A 16,337-nucleotide genomic window follows, 5' to 3' on the forward strand; every position below is an offset into this window, starting at 1 on the left:
ACCAGTAAATGACTGTTTTGTATTTGTTTACGTATTTGTCCATACATTTCTAATCAGTGCCCCCTACGGATCTGTATCAGATCAGTAGTAATCAGAACTGATTGGAAATGTATAGCAAACAGTGATTTTTGTAAAAACTCATACTAAGGTCCGGTTGAGAGTTCCCTAAATTGAAGGCTCGATACAATATTGTTTTTTTGCACGTACGTTGATGATGAATGCAAAAAGTTGAATGTTCTCGATTCTCACGAGTTTGAGAACTGTTACTAATCGTTCAGTGCTATGACGCCAATTTCCGTCGACAAGTGGTTAAAGTAAAACCACAAACTTGACAGGCCACAATTCGCAAAGGTCTTCATTATCATTATACGTCTTACCATTTATAGGTATTTTTATTATACAAAAGTGTATCTTATCAATAAGCACGATGTGCGTTACCAAATTCCAGCAATGCATGCAGTACTGTTAATGATATTAACACGCTTTTATTTTTTTGTTTTAATTTCGTGTCTAATAATGATATCATTTCATAGTACATTGACATAAATTGACAATTCGAGAGGCGTATTGTTTAGTGGGGTGACCAAGCTGTAGGATAAGGGTAGACTTTCGTGTGAACTGTTTTTGGTGCAAAGATTCTTATAGATCGACAAACGATAATCATTTATACAAAAAAATAAAACAAAAAGTGTTTTATCATTTGCAAAAATTTAGCTAAGATTTGACAACATAAGAATATGTATGTAGCTATATAATATATTTCGTATCATCATTATTGAAATCGTTTCTTCACGTGTATCTTGTGTTGTCCAACGTCTCACATTATTTATGTCAATAATCATTAAAATATAATAATAGTGTAGTACAACGTGGAGTGATATTATCACATCATTATTTTCTTCAACGACTTCTTCTGAGAAAATAATACATTACATATGCTAAATAATTGTGCATTGTTCGATTTCTAATATATGAACAATTTTGTTTTATGCGCATATTACATATAATTATTAATAATTAATTACATTGTATCGTTTTGTATAGAATTATGTAACCTTCTACACGTGGCGGACGTTTACAAACAAGAATAATATTTACATTTTATTATATCGTTAACCATACAAAAAGTTGTTCCACGAGATTTATTTACGTTTTTCTATGGTCTGACTCATAAAATAAAAAACGAAGAGGATTTTCTTGTGAATAGTTCGTATGTTCTTTAAAATGTATTCTATGTAAATACAGAATCTGGTTTAATCTGGTTGCGTTTATAATCACATCTTTATTTTTTGTGTTAATAATATCATGTTTGGATATCTGACAAACTTAATGGTAACTCTATAAGCCATAAAAGCGTTAAATCAAAATTATTTTGTTAGATACAACATTCATACCTATTTTTACTTTAAAATAGTAATGCGTTGCAAAAGTTTTACTTTAAGCTATTTACGTTTTAACGTTTTACTAAAATTTTCGTTATTTTTAATACATATTGATATATCTGCTGTTTTTTTTTATTGTCTATCGCTCTTTGTTACTTTAGCATAACACCTGGTGCAAATTCTCTTCATCCTCCCAGGGTTGACTGGTAGAGAATGCCATCAGGCATTATGTTTGCCCTTTTGTATATTTATTCTTAGATGATGATGATAGATCTTATAGGTGATGCAATAAATTTTTAAATAAATAAAATACTCCTTTTTCACTTCAATAGAATTTATCTCAAAGTCAACATTCAACAAACAAATATTTTTGGACTATCTAAACCATCTATATTGCCTTTATTTGTAAAATAACAAATTCCTATATGACCTCAATAAAATAACCTGATATTTTATATTTATTAGCGACTTTTGAGCGTACTGTTGAAGTTTTATTAGCTTAGTCGTGATCACAACATGCAAGACAACCGGGCTATTGCATCAGCTGGTCAGCTTTCGACGTTGCGCAGGTAGCCGCGCCTCAAATTATCTTGCTAACACGTAAAAATCCTTACCTGATCACGATATATTATATCTTGATCCTATTATCTGACGGAAATTATATTATTTATGTATTGTGCTATTTTATGTTAGTGTCTGTTGTGTATAAAATAGAGTAAATTAATAGCACGGATTTGTAATTTCCTTGTAATTTCTAAGCAAGTAATAAATAAATAAGTAATTGATAGTTGTAATAAAAAGTTAATTTTGAACTTTTAAAATTTAACTTTACTATAAGTTAAATTTTAAAAGTTTAAATGATTCTGACAGGTTAAGATATTTTACTAGTTGCGGTTAACCGTGATCCTATCTGAAGATAAATTCGTCCTGACGGTGGTCACGTGGACGTGGTGACCCTACTCACGTCACTGCTAACACGAAATACGTGTTTCTTGCAAGAACCGTTTTAATATTTTATTTATCTCGCATATATATTGTAAACTATTCTTGTTAGTCAAGGTCTATAAATCATTCCTTTATTTAAAAAAAAATAATTTAAATAAAAAAAAAAACGTACGTAGCTAACATATATTTAACACGTAGATAATAGGTATTATCCCTTAATTTAAAAATAACTTAGCCCTCCCTTTAATTTAAAAATAAAAAGAAGCTGTTTATGTATTACGGATTTATTACGTACATTATTATAAGACGCTTATAATAATGTACGTAATAAATTATATAAAAAAAAACGCAAATTATAATTATATAAAAAAGACGCAAATTATATAAAAAAAAATAAAAGCGTATTTAATATGAACACTAAAATACAATTATGCACAAGTCTAAAACCCTCAATAAACGTTTCGTTATATAACGTAAATTGATAATTTCGTCACAAATGACTCGCATACCATTATTGTTAGTACTTGGTAGCATAATCATTGTCCTAGACGACCCCAATAAAGTTTTTATGATACAGACGTAGGTAATACATTCATATGGCATCTAATGCGAGTCGTTGAAGACGTCTGCAGAATTTCTAATCTTGAAGCTTTAATAACGACTTGTGGAGGGTTATCTATGTAATAAATGTTCATTGAGTAGATTAATACCCTGTCTCCGGATGCTTTAGCTGTTGGGTACTTGACAAATGCATACATGCAATTTTTAAACGCAGTTTATACAAGCTCTGAAAAATATCTACAGAAAGTAAATAATCTCTATTAACAAAGAGTTTTAATTTAGACTAAAAAGCGTGTCAGCGGCCCTTAATACGTGTGCAAATTTTCAAATTTGTCAGAATTGTGGAAATTGGTGAAAATTATGCTCAAAGATTCCGTTACATACATACATAGATAGATACAACCCAAGCTAATAAAAGCGTGTTAATTTATTTAAAGCTTTTGATTATTTAGGGTTTCATACCGAAAGTGTAAAAACAGGGCCTTATTACTAAACCTCTGCTGTCTGTCCGCCTTGGCATCCTACCTTTTTACGCATAAAAGACAGATAGTGTAGAATATAATGTTTAATGTGAGTACTCACTCACATTAAACATTAAACATAATATTATAAACTAATATATTATTACTAATATATTATATATCATTATATTATAACTAAATATTATAAACTAATTAATAATAATATGAACACTCGTTCATATTATTATTAATTATTAGGTTAATAGAAATTACCATCTTTAAACAATAGCCATGCTGACATATTTTTGTATGCAAATGCACACGTAGTATATTAAAAAAAAACATATTGAAAGTATGTAATCTACAGGTGAAACAATAATAATGAATAAATATAACAAAAACTTAATTAAAATATGACTTATTAGGTACGAATTTCAATTAGTAGGCACCTACAATGATACAACTGCAGTACGTAGTTTCCACTCATTTTTCTAAGAAACAAACAAATTGTTTAATTAATTGTCAAAAGCTTATTACTCATTCGATTAACATTAAACAATGAAACAAAACACAGGCGAGACGCCTCCGGTTTTGCGGTTTTGATAAAAACTAGTTATCTTACGTAAGTAATTATAATACTATATTATGTGCTATGCAATGATATATGAAAATTATAGATATGTTACCTGCCCACTAAATAACACAAAAAAGTGCGCGAACAGCCAGCGCATTGACACACACATGCATATTTTTCATTTTAACCACATATTACTACATAGCCAAATATTATAATAAGGGACAGAGCTATCGGAACAATACGATAAAAAAGCGTTTTAAGTTTCATTCGCAAACGCGAGGAATAGTCAAAATATAATAATTTCTCATTATTTACTTGTGATATCATGAAGCTTTCATGAAGCTTGTTTTTTTTTTATAATTTGTGCATTTAAGCATTGCACAAGAAGGCATTTTGAGGCTTTGAAGACTAAAGTAATGACGTTTAACGTGTACAGTGACATGCGTATCAATTACTACGCCGCGCGAGAGCGACTGGAGTCGACAAACACTAATTTGTGTATTTTGTATGTTTCAAGTTTTGCCCGCTGGTAACATATCTTTAGTTATTATATCAATGGTGCTATGCATATTAAACATGTCTTTTTGTTCGCAACTTTGTTGCATAGGTATTTGCTTGTCTTCTTTTTTCTTGTTTTATTAGCATATCATTTGGAAAAGTTATTCGTGTAACGATATAAGGTTTAATTAATATTTATAAGTCGTTTTTGATTACATAAATTTAAAAATATATTAATTTTGTACACAAAAAATATTTCATTCAACGCTATTTGTATTACCTACCTATCTATATTACTCTTTAATGGGTGTAAATACGTTATTTTTATACATTATTGTACAAGATGTAAACTACTACTTAAGAGTATTTGTTTACTTGTAAAAGCTTTTAGACGAAACGGTTCCGTATTCATAGTACGACGCTTCCATTTAACGTTTTATGTTAAATCATGAACTTTTTTAATTAATGTAGGTTTTTATAATATGGTCTCAGTCGTATCTTCAATTTTTATTGCTAGAACATTTTGGTTGCTCGAAAAGCATTGAGTAGATACCTATATTTTAAAATTTTACAACATTTGTTAATTATTGTAAAAACAAAAACCCAACTGCTTTAAAATATAGTCAGTCTATGGTCATTCCCGCAATATAGGCGAATCCAACAATACTTTATATGTTAAAATCCGTCCAGCCGTTTGGGCTGTAAGATGTGCCAAAGAATAAAAGATATATACATAGGTTCGAAGACATTGCCTTCCGCAGTCGGGTAAAATATCATTTTTATCTACTTGAACATATTATTTCTCGCTCCACCGGATCCAAAGGAAATACTTCGAAGACGAAATACTCCTTTCTACTGGTTAAAACCAATTTCTAGTGCATGGCATGAAGGAAACGCCTCATAAAGGGAATCAGGTCGCAGGATGCAGCAACTTGGGCCAATGGGCACAATTGGACTCATTGTCGAACCCTTACGAGGTATTTGCCATGATAGAAGTCTGATGAGGGTACTCGTAAATTTTTCGAAGTCTTTGAGACTTTAGTATTTGGAAGGAACGGCTTCCTTTTTTGCGTATATCAAATCTACTGTTAGAAATCTGTTAACTTTAAACTTGCAACTGTTTTGTTTTGACATCTATTTAATAAATAAAGTAAAATAATGAAGAACACAGTTATAAGTAGTTATACAAGTAACCACAGTTAGACACATTAAAATAGGAAATATTTTGGATTAATTTTAAGTTCTACGGTTATTCATGCTAAGCAGCGATATGTAAAATTGAAAATGTGATAAAATATTTGAATGATTAATGCATATTTTTAGTCAATTCTTATGCCGACTCGTGCACAACAACATATTAGCAGTGATTGAAATAGGCTTATAAATAATGGCATTATTTTATTAATTATTCCAATGACATATCGTCATATTCAAGCTTATTTATATTATCGGGAAAACTCTAACCTTCATGTAACCTTGCCTTACTCCGCCTTAAAACGTTTAGTAAATGAATTACCTATAGAATAACCTGACGTCAATTTCGTTGAAAGGCCTTGGATTGTGTATTGTCAATTCGCCGTAAGTGCCGTAACTCATGGATCGGTATAACCTCGACATTACGTGGACAAATAATAAATTTCTATTATATTTAACTAGCTGACCCGGAAAACTTTGTACCGCCTCAAAATCTATTTATCAAATATATTTCATATAAAATATAGCCTATGTTACTCGTGGATAATGTCGCTTTCGAATGGTGAAAGAATTTTTAAAATCGGTCTAGTAGTTTTTGAGCCTATTCATTACAATCAAACAAACAAACAAACAAGCAAACAAACAAAGTTTTCCTCTTTATAATATTAGTATAGATGAGAACGGAGTGAGAAGAGTAAGAACGGTTTCACTTGACTTCGTAATATCAGACGTGCCTGGGATTCGAACCTCAGACCTGCAGCTTATTAGGCCGAATTTGAACCAGGCTATCACTGGTTTTATTTTAACATTCATTGCAAGTAACACATACTCGTACTTGCAATGAATGTTAAAATAAAACCATATTTGGTCATATGTTACTATAATTCTATTTTATATGAACAGACACAAAGACTTAAAAAAAAATCAAGGATTATAATGTTTCGCAACATTCTTCATGTGATTAATACATTAAAAGTAAATTCCTGGGAATTCACATCTAGAATTTTTAAATCTCTTTAATTCAGAAATTTCTCACAATGATTGCGTAATTTCAAGGATAATAATTTTCCATATTCTTTATGTGATTAATAAATTCACAGTAAATTCCTGGGAATTCACATCTAGAATGTCTTCAGAAAGTTCTCACAATAAGACTTAAATTCCTGATAAGATCTTAAGAGATTTAATAAACAGGTTAGGCTCCAGACATCTAAACACACATAATCTCTCTGATCTAAGCATCCTAGAAAAGTTTACAGTAATTAAAATAGTATCCAATTATAGCCGCTGGATTGCAGCTAAAAATATATTGTCGACAGTAGGGGTGGGGTGGAAGTGAAGTGAAGTTATTTTAGATGAGATTATTTTAAATAAATTATTTCAAAACAAAAACATAAACACCATTTTCAACGTCGTGATTTCCCTCTTCGCTTAAGTTTATGATGATGGTAAGTGACTACTGCTGCCCGTGGACATCATGATACGTTTTCGATAAGATTAGCGGACTTTCTGAGGACGGCTTCAGAAGCCTACTCCTGAGGACAAAGTTAGAAGGCCTGGGATATGTCTTCCTTATCCTTCAAACTAGAAAACAGCGGCACTTAGCTATGCTGGTATTAGGCAGAAACAGGTGTGATAGTGGTACGTCTGGATTCGAACCACATGGAGTTCTAGGATAAGAAACATTGGCATTATTTGAAGTGAATTTATTTTAGCTTATTTTAATTATGCGATGCATCAGTGTCGAGGCTACACCCCTAGCCCCGTTGTCAGGAGCCAAGAATAGCTCCAACGTATTGGCGCGGCGTGTTATCCGACTAGTTCTTCGGATAATACTCAGTTCTACTACTTTTTGTTGCGCAAATGCCGGCCATGGTGTTCTCGTTAATGACCGTGCATTCACCTCTACATCACTCCCGCCGCTACTGTTGTGGCGAATCACTTTGTTTTTAAAGTATCCATTTGGTTAATTACCTTACGTGGTATTTATTTTTCAATTTTCGTTTGTTATTTAAATGATGATATTAGAAAAACACTTCTTTCCTGCTTACGGAATGTTATTTATAGTCGTCTATATATACAGAGCATAATTTTACAAATATAAATATTTGGAATGATGTAATATATTGCTATATATACCATTTTAATATACATTATAAGATAATCGCACTACACGGCAGACTAGGGTAGTTTGACATTTTCGTTTAAATTGGAAATTGAAAAAAAAAAACTGTTATAATTGGATTAATAATATTAATAGGCTAATCACCTCGTGGGTGGACGGCCAGTCAGCCAGCTACTGCTTAGACCACTGATTACGCCGCGACAGGCATTTGATGTCCATGAATCATGCGGATACGGGGATAACGCCCGCTCGTACTATTTATACGTATACTTGTGGCGCCTAGTGCGGTTTGCGGCGGCGGAAAGATGACGCCTAGACGCCTGCGCAAATTGCTACCAGATTGATGACACCAGAGACGTGATATGCGGTCAGTGGTGAGAACAGATTGGTCTGCGTCTAGTGTTGGCTCGGTAAAAGAGATTATAGGAGAGAAAAATTAAGGTGAAGCTTGGCTCTAAGTTATATCTGAATTACTTTATTACACTACAATATAGACGTATTATTTTATGTATAATGTATTGGGACGAGTAAAAGGGAATCGAAATCAGAAATTATGCTCATATTCGGGTAATTGGGAAAACGTACATACAAATATGAAATGCAGTGGTATCTTATATATCATGAACAAATTATATCAAAATCTTAAATTAATATAATACTAAATATAATTCACGTGAAATAATAAAAAAGTGTGACAAAAATTAAGAGGATACTGTTATCAACAGGTATTACTGAACTAGCTCGTAAAACCTGTCTATCCGTCACACGAGTCTGATGACTCCTGATTAGTATTCCTCGCCATATAAAGCTTTGATGCGATGAATCATGCGCCCACTAGGATAATGCCCGTTCAAAGAGGTTAAGCTGTGCACAGAATTGTAGTTGTAACTATAAATAAAATAAGAGGTTAATAAAATGTAGAAGAATTCTAAGTGGTTTCATTGCTACTCCATTATCGCCGCATCTATTTTTGTTCTATAACAGTGTTGTAAAGTGCCGTGTTTTGGTTTAAAGGGTAATAAAGTACTCTAATACGAGGTATTTCCAACTTGGTTCATTAATAACATTTCTGTGATAGGTTTTAAGTAAAAGTCCTATCTTAATTGGGATTTTACCTATATTGTGGGGTCTATAGTCGGCAGGAAACATAGACTAGACCGGTTTTTATTTTTGTTGTTGGTTTGTGATGTAAAAATTATTATGTAAAAATTATATTTACATGTCCATGTAGTCTTTAAATAATCAGCATTTTACCTATGTTAAGTACGTTTTTCAGGTTATACATAACAAATTGATTTATATAATAGATAATTAGGTAGATAAGATGGATAGTTATAATTAAGTCACAAACCAGTACTAAGAAAATTGTGCCCAAAAAAACATTTTTCTTAACTTGATTTACAGTCACGATAACGTTAATTACCAACATTATTTAACGCTCCAACACCGCATAGTAAAAGTGTGATCACCTTCCAATTAAAATAGTTGCTTGGCGCTGCGACAGTGGCGCCAGGCCCATGAGCGTGACGCCGGTTTAAATGGCTAATGAGTCGGAGCTTCTAATTAAATGGTAATAAATACGAGGAAAACATAAATTAGGTGCTAGACGGTGTAATGTAGACAACAGGCATTAAGGTAGGCTTTGTGATTTTGAAGGCTTTTTTTCATCCGTGCAATTGAGTCGGATCTTTTTTTTTTTTTTTTTAACACGCTTTTATTTGAACTCAGAGTTATAATGTTTTAGTGCTGAAAATGATAAGAATAAATCTAGGGGATTGTAGAAATTTTATTATATATTTGTGCGTCATTAGATATATGTTTGGTATTTTTATATGGAAGAAATATGATAAAAGGAGTTATAAATATATTTTTAAATGCGTTTTAAATTTATAAATATCGTCTTATCGTTTTTTTTTATTTTATGAGAATTTCCATTTGGTACAAATGCAGCCACATTAATGAGAGTATCAACAACGGTCAGCTATGCAGGTATTTTTGTATGAATAGACTATAAATCAGGATTCTCATCTATTCTCTTCTGTGCATAGTAATTCTTCTAAAACTAAGATTAATCATTTGTGACGGATGATTGTTTAACACGTTCATTTGCTATTTTATAAGCGTGGGTGACATTTAAAGATATTGTTCAAATACATATATATTTTTTTTGTAGTAATACCTACTGAAAATGATATTTTTTTTATAATGTTGTGTTAATAAGGTATAAAATAAACTATATTTTATACCTTAAATAAAATGGTATTTTTATTTTAAAATGAAGTCTAAATTTTATTTATTTGTACATTTGCTACAATGTAAAAACCGTTGTTATAGTGGGCTGATGTAGTGCTATACCCTCATAAGATAATCTCTTGAGATACTCTTGAATTGTTTTACAGCACTCATTAAGTGCTTACATCTTTGTTGACGTTTGTAGCGGCTTGATTATACGACAAGTATTATCTTAGATAAATATAGGTAATATAATTAGTACTGTGATAATGCTTAGTTTTTCGCGTTAAATGTACAAGTAACCTATAATGGACAATTTGAGAAAAAATATTATCTTTCACCTTAGAAGTATATATTTTTATGTCATCTACACATAGATACAAATATTATACTTGCAATTGTTAACAATGTGTTAACAATTAATGTGTCAACCGGATTATAAACATTGGTTTTTCAAGGCGGACACAACCATTAAAAAATAACCGAATAAACCTATTTGATCTTAAATATTTCTAATCTGGTTAGCCGCGACGTCACCTAGAGTTAGTCCTCTTATTTAACACTTCAACACTTGTTCTCGTAAGTAGACGAAAGTAAATATAATTTTTGACACCTTCCTGCATATTTTTTTCAAACAAAAATATTTTTCGTTCCGTCTAGTTATGTTGAATTTGTCTTCAATAAGAGAGTTTCACGAAGTTTGATTTTTTTATAAGGCTATTTCAAGTTTTTTTGGTGTTTATTTACTGAATTCGATATAAAATCCTTATTAATATAACTAAAAAGAAAATTATTTTTATTAGTTTATGCAAAAGCTCCTTTTATTTTTTATGCAGACAAAAACTAATCTTATTAAATTGTAAGTTACAAATTCAAATTCAAAGGTAGTATCAAGTTTTCTTTAAAATTACTTTAAGAATATAATTTGGAAAGTCTCAATTCTTTTATCTTTTAATTACCGTAAGTCATTTGTACCGAACTTGGCCCAGTTTTCACATTTATTTCGGTTAGGATTACACTTTATAATAACATTGTATGCTAAGATGATTCAAGTGGAACCTTGTGTTGAATAATTAAAATTCACTCGACAGTCATCAAAATACCAAGGCGCTAGCCTTATCGTTGGGGAAATAAATACTACTTGACAAGGCCATATCTGAGGCGGAAAGCGCGAATTTGTAACGTGACGAAGGGCCAATCGCAAATTAGCATTCCTACGGTGGTTTTGCGAAATTGTCAAGTACAAAGGTATAGAAGGTGTGTATGAAGGTTGGTTTCCAATGTGAAGATGACTAAGGCTAATTGTGTTGGTACATTTGCAAAAGGTATTGTTTCATATGAAGATTGGTCATGTAGGCTGACTGATTACCGGTTTGGATACTCAAAATTTGGTTTCGTACCAGTGCGCTGTGCGTCAGTGTTGTGTAGGTGTAAGGTGGAAAAAATACTCCAGGGTCTTGTACCTCTAGTGTGGGGCCGACAATTAATATCTTGTTTTTTAAATATTTTTAGTATTGATCTGGGAGCACGGCAGTGCCCGGCCAAGTCGGGGCAAGAAAGTGGCACGGCCGTACAATCCTTTTCTCGAACTTATTTTTTTTTTATTCAATCCTATTATTTTTGCAGATTACACATTACACATGTTGAAGAAAAATATAAATAAAACAAAGTTTGATTATTTAGTGTTACCTCTTTTCGGCATACTAGTATGTGGTCCAAACCGAACCATGAATTAGTGTAACTATGTTTTTTGCGGGGTTTCTGAAGGCATCTAATACGAAATAATTAATATATGTATATTTTTGTCGCCAGAACGGGCTGCTATCATCTCTACCCTACCTGGGCAAGTACCTGTGTGCGCTGGCATCGTCGGTGCTGGCGGACTCGCTGCGCCGCAGCGGCAAGCTCTCCACCACCACCGCCAGGAAACTCTTCACCGGCTTCGCTGTGGGCCTGCCAGGTAGGACGGACCTCTGATATTCTCAAGGGGAATTTATTATATAGGGAATCCTATTATTAAGTTTAGGAATCGGTTCTATGAATACCATAATAATATAAGAATAACTTGAAAATTTTGATCATTTTAAATGTATGTGCATCGGATGGTAATAAATTCTTGATCAGAAGGGCAATTAAAGTATTAGAAACAAAAAGAGGTCTCTGTTTTGTTTATTTTGATGACTGTTCTGTTCAGTGATAACTAGAAATATTTATTAAATAATTCCATAAAAAAAATTAAGGTGTAATTTCAATGCCTATGTAAGCATAGCTTTAACTCTACCTGCCGTTTAAGAATTTTGCCTACCTTGACAATTTGGCAGGGATTAAAATGACTAAAATTCTGCTTACATATTCCTTGTATAACTCTTAAGGACGAATTTAAAATCAGTCAACTAACTAGTGTATATTGTGGCAGGACATATATTTAAGCGAGTTAAATTAACTGTAATACTATTTGTTGTGCAGGTATCCTGATGATAGTGCAGGCGTACCACGGGCACGACCGCGTGTGGTCGATCGCCATCTTCACGCTCGCGCTCACCATCAACGGCGCCGTCACCGCCGGGTACCTCGGCAACGGGCTCGACATCGCACCTAAGTTCAGCGGTAAGTAGCTTTTTAACCGAAAAAGAGGAGGTTTTGTATACGGCTGTATATTTAATTTATGAATACATATTATGTAACTTAATTTTAAATGAAAGGTCTAAAACGGGTTTACATTATACATTATACTAGGTACATATATAATTACAGGCGTAAATATAAAATATATAATAGCTTTGTTAAGGGGATGGAGCACTGTCCAAAAAAATAATTTCTACATTTTTTTCTCACCACGTGCTGAGTATTTGTCTGCGAAAGACAAAAATTCCTGTGTAAGGATTTTCTCTCGTTTGTTAAAGAGGTCCTTCTAAAACTGAAAATTTTATTTCTTTAGTATGCAAAGCCTCTCACTCGTTTAAGCACCCCTTGTATAGATGCCTGTAAGCATTTTTGTTTTGACTGTCATAAATAATATTTTTTACATTAAAAAACTACAATACGATGTATTAATTTCCATAAACTATGGTTAGTTAATTTTCGTCCGTCATGGTGGCTACGAGGAAAACCCGCGTACCGTAGCCTTACACTTAATAACGTGTAATCTTACTTGTAAATTGGTTACTTTATTGCCCATTACGTGGATATCTTCTATAATTTGTGCATGTTTTTATATCGTTGGAAAATACGTCGAAAATATGTTTTATTATATTTTTGCGCAAAAAAAATTAATGAGTACCTATGATTATTTTGTCGTCACTATTTTTACATAAATGTGATGATGTTTTGATGATAAGTATTTAATGTAATATATATAATAACATTACAATTAAGCTTTTACGATATATTTTGAAAAAAATACAGAAAATATCCTAATGTTGAATTATTAATTATAATTAAGTCCGCTTTTTATTCTACTTGGTTGGTTTAATTACCCCATTAAAATACTACATACATATTTTATTTTTAATAAACATCGCATTTAACGATTTACCTTCAGATTAAATTAAGTTATTGTATGTTTATTATAAATACTTTTTTTGCGATTTATTGTTAATTTATTATTTCCTTAATTTTATATCTCGTGATCGCCCTCTTTATGTCCCAACTTTCGAATTACTCGTGAAAATACTGTCTGACAGTTAAGTTAAATCTTTTTTTATAATATAGAAGTAGCAACAAGTCCTTCCTTATATCGGCCACTGATACGTTGCAACCCTTGACGACATATAACACCTCGCATGATGTCCCCCTTACCACACCTTTCATATCAGAACACAGCAGCGCTTAACACAGCTGTTATAAGGCAGAAATAGGTGTAACGGTATTGTCTCCGGAGTTACCCACAAATATAACATAGTTCTACCACATTAAAATATAAATTAATTTGAATTTGAATGTTATGCAGGTACTATCTTCGGCATGGCGAATACATTGTCATCATTCGGTGGCTGGCTTTCTACCTACATGGTTGGAGAGCTCACGAAGCATCAGGTAATTTCATGTTTAATTTGTCATCAATTGATTACAGTATTTCGCCGTTGATACAAATAATATATAATTAGGTAAACTTTTTAAAAATCAGGATCCCTACGATTCGATCCCTACGATAGAGATAGACCAAAACCGCTTTTTTTGTCTTGCAGCAGGTGAACTGACCTGTGGCATTCAAAAATAGATTGATACATTTACCAATGTTTTTTAAAGTCACACAAAATCGTTTCAAAAAGAATACTTGTTTTGAAACATATTTTTTAGTCAATAACATAAACAATATTTGTTTGCAGAACACATACGAGCAATGGCAGATAGTGTTCTACATCCTGGCGGCCACGTACCTGCTGGGCGCGCTGTGCTTCGTGTCGCTGGGCGCGGGCGAGCTGCAGCCCTGGGCAGTGGCTCCCACTGCGCCCGGCGCTGAGAAACATGAGGTGCAACCACTCAACGAAGAGAAGGCGTAGGTTGCTACTTAGTGTTGTTCATGACCGATGGATTGACTACCATCTTGCAAATATCGCTTTTTATTTATTTTTCTTGTATTGCCCGTGATGTAAAATAAGGCTTAAACTTATAGCCTAAAGGCGATTTTCCCGTATTTTCTGTTAGGTATAAATACTTAAAAACTTTTTCGTAAATCAACATTGTTGCTACAATATGGTTGCAATTTCAATGTCCCTGTCAAATTCCACAATTACAAGAGTATTATCGAATCTGGCCTTATAACTTTTTTCAGTATTTTTCATTAAAACCTTATAATTTCTAATTTCGCCATTCACACATACTTGGAGTATTCACCCAGTATTTACGATAAACATATTAAAGTCACAACATACATAAGTTCATCATTAAATGAAGTACTTATTATTGCAATTTAAGGAAGTACTTATTATTGCAATTTAACACTTACAGTATTAGTTTCAGTACTAATACAAATAATAATTTTAGTCATAATTAAGTAGTTTTCCACCCTAATTTACTTTGACTATTGCATTATTTACCCCTACTTATTGTTCATGTTCACTATTCCATTGATTACTAAAACTATAATTTTTTTTTACTTTTTACAATATGTCATAGGATCCACTCATTTAAGTTTATTTGTTTTTCTTATGAAAATTTGTCGGTCATGAAGAACTAACATCTTTATTCACCTCATAATTTTGAGGTTCACTATGACAGCTACCAAAACAATAAAACATTAGGAATGGTCTGTATGTCTGTGCTAAGGCCGCGTACAAATCACCGTTACCTACTTTTAGTAAAAGACGTTATTAAATTTCTTTGTTGGTTTAGTCTGTACGCAGCTTTAAATTTGTAATAGCGTCATAGTGACTATTGCCAGTCATCTTTAATTTCTTAAAACAAAAGCAATGACTTTTCAATATTAATAAATAATTGTCTAAATAATAATTAGTAATTAAATTATAGACATACTATGAAATATTTTGAAGTATTTTGTAAAATTCTACAATTTTATAATCAATTTTACAAATATGGAAAAGGTCTTTTTTTACCAAAAATAAACCTACTGTGCATTTAGTTACAGACAAAATCCAGCTTATTTTAATTACGTTTCATAGTTTATTATATTGAAGAGTCGTTGCTTTTAATTGATATGTTAACTAGTGAATCATTATTTTTAAATGCCATACATACCTTTCAAAGATATCCTATTCTGTATTCAGATACAGTATTCTCTGTATTTCGCCACAAATGATTAACAGACTGATTCGAATTTTATTGTTTGCTGTTTAATGCAAATGATAATGTGAAACGATATTTTGATTCCTTAGTTTTGAATTGTTTTAAAACATTGAATCAACTTCAGTTACGAATTGTTAGAAATATTTTTTTGTTAAAAGCTAACTTGCATTTTTCAATCGGTTATATACCTCAATATTTTTAGAAGAATTTATTAGAGATAAAAGACAAATTTGTGACAAAAGTTTACTTCAGAAAAATATACTTTGCTTACAACTGAAATATACTTTCGAGTTTTGTATTCCAAGAAAAAACGATATAAAATGTTAAAAAATATATAAAAATATTAGCAAACAATGTAATCAACTATTTTGTATGATAAATATAATGCAAGTAAGCTTAGTAGCAAGTTGTTGAAACGTAAATAATGAAAAGGCTGTTAATATAATGATTGTGATGTATTGATACCGCACCGGCGCGCGCTACGGACACGATATTATAGCTTGGTTGCGATATGTCTCGTTTTATATTCAGAAAGTTCATAAAAGAAAAAAAATAGAGGACAAACAAAGAACACCTGTACAATAGATTATGTGTAATGGAAGCAAGGAGCACATATA

At 31.9% G+C, this 16,337-nt stretch overlaps 1 protein-coding gene across 2 annotated transcripts in view; it reads left to right on the forward strand.

The window, feature by feature from the left end:
- The window catches only part of LOC140753675 (sialin), a 56,771-nt gene extending 41,257 nt beyond the window's left edge, over positions 1-15,514 (forward strand). For both annotated transcript variants that reach the window (XM_073088402.1, XM_073088403.1), the window contains exons 9-12: positions 11,788-11,935; positions 12,442-12,582; positions 13,925-14,010; positions 14,304-15,514. In XM_073088402.1, coding sequence (XP_072944503.1) covers positions 11,788-11,935; positions 12,442-12,582; positions 13,925-14,010; positions 14,304-14,477 — 549 coding nt within the window. In that variant the 3' untranslated portion in view covers positions 14,478-15,514. The remainder of the gene's footprint in view (positions 1-11,787; positions 11,936-12,441; positions 12,583-13,924; positions 14,011-14,303) is intronic.
- Positions 15,515-16,337: the final 823 nt, after the last annotated feature.

Source organism: Epargyreus clarus, unplaced genomic scaffold, assembly GCF_041222505.1.
Source record: "Epargyreus clarus isolate Ecla_fem2 unplaced genomic scaffold, WU_Ecla_fem_2.2 ptg000027l, whole genome shotgun sequence".
NCBI classification, from domain to species: Eukaryota; Metazoa; Arthropoda; class Insecta; order Lepidoptera; family Hesperiidae; genus Epargyreus; species Epargyreus clarus.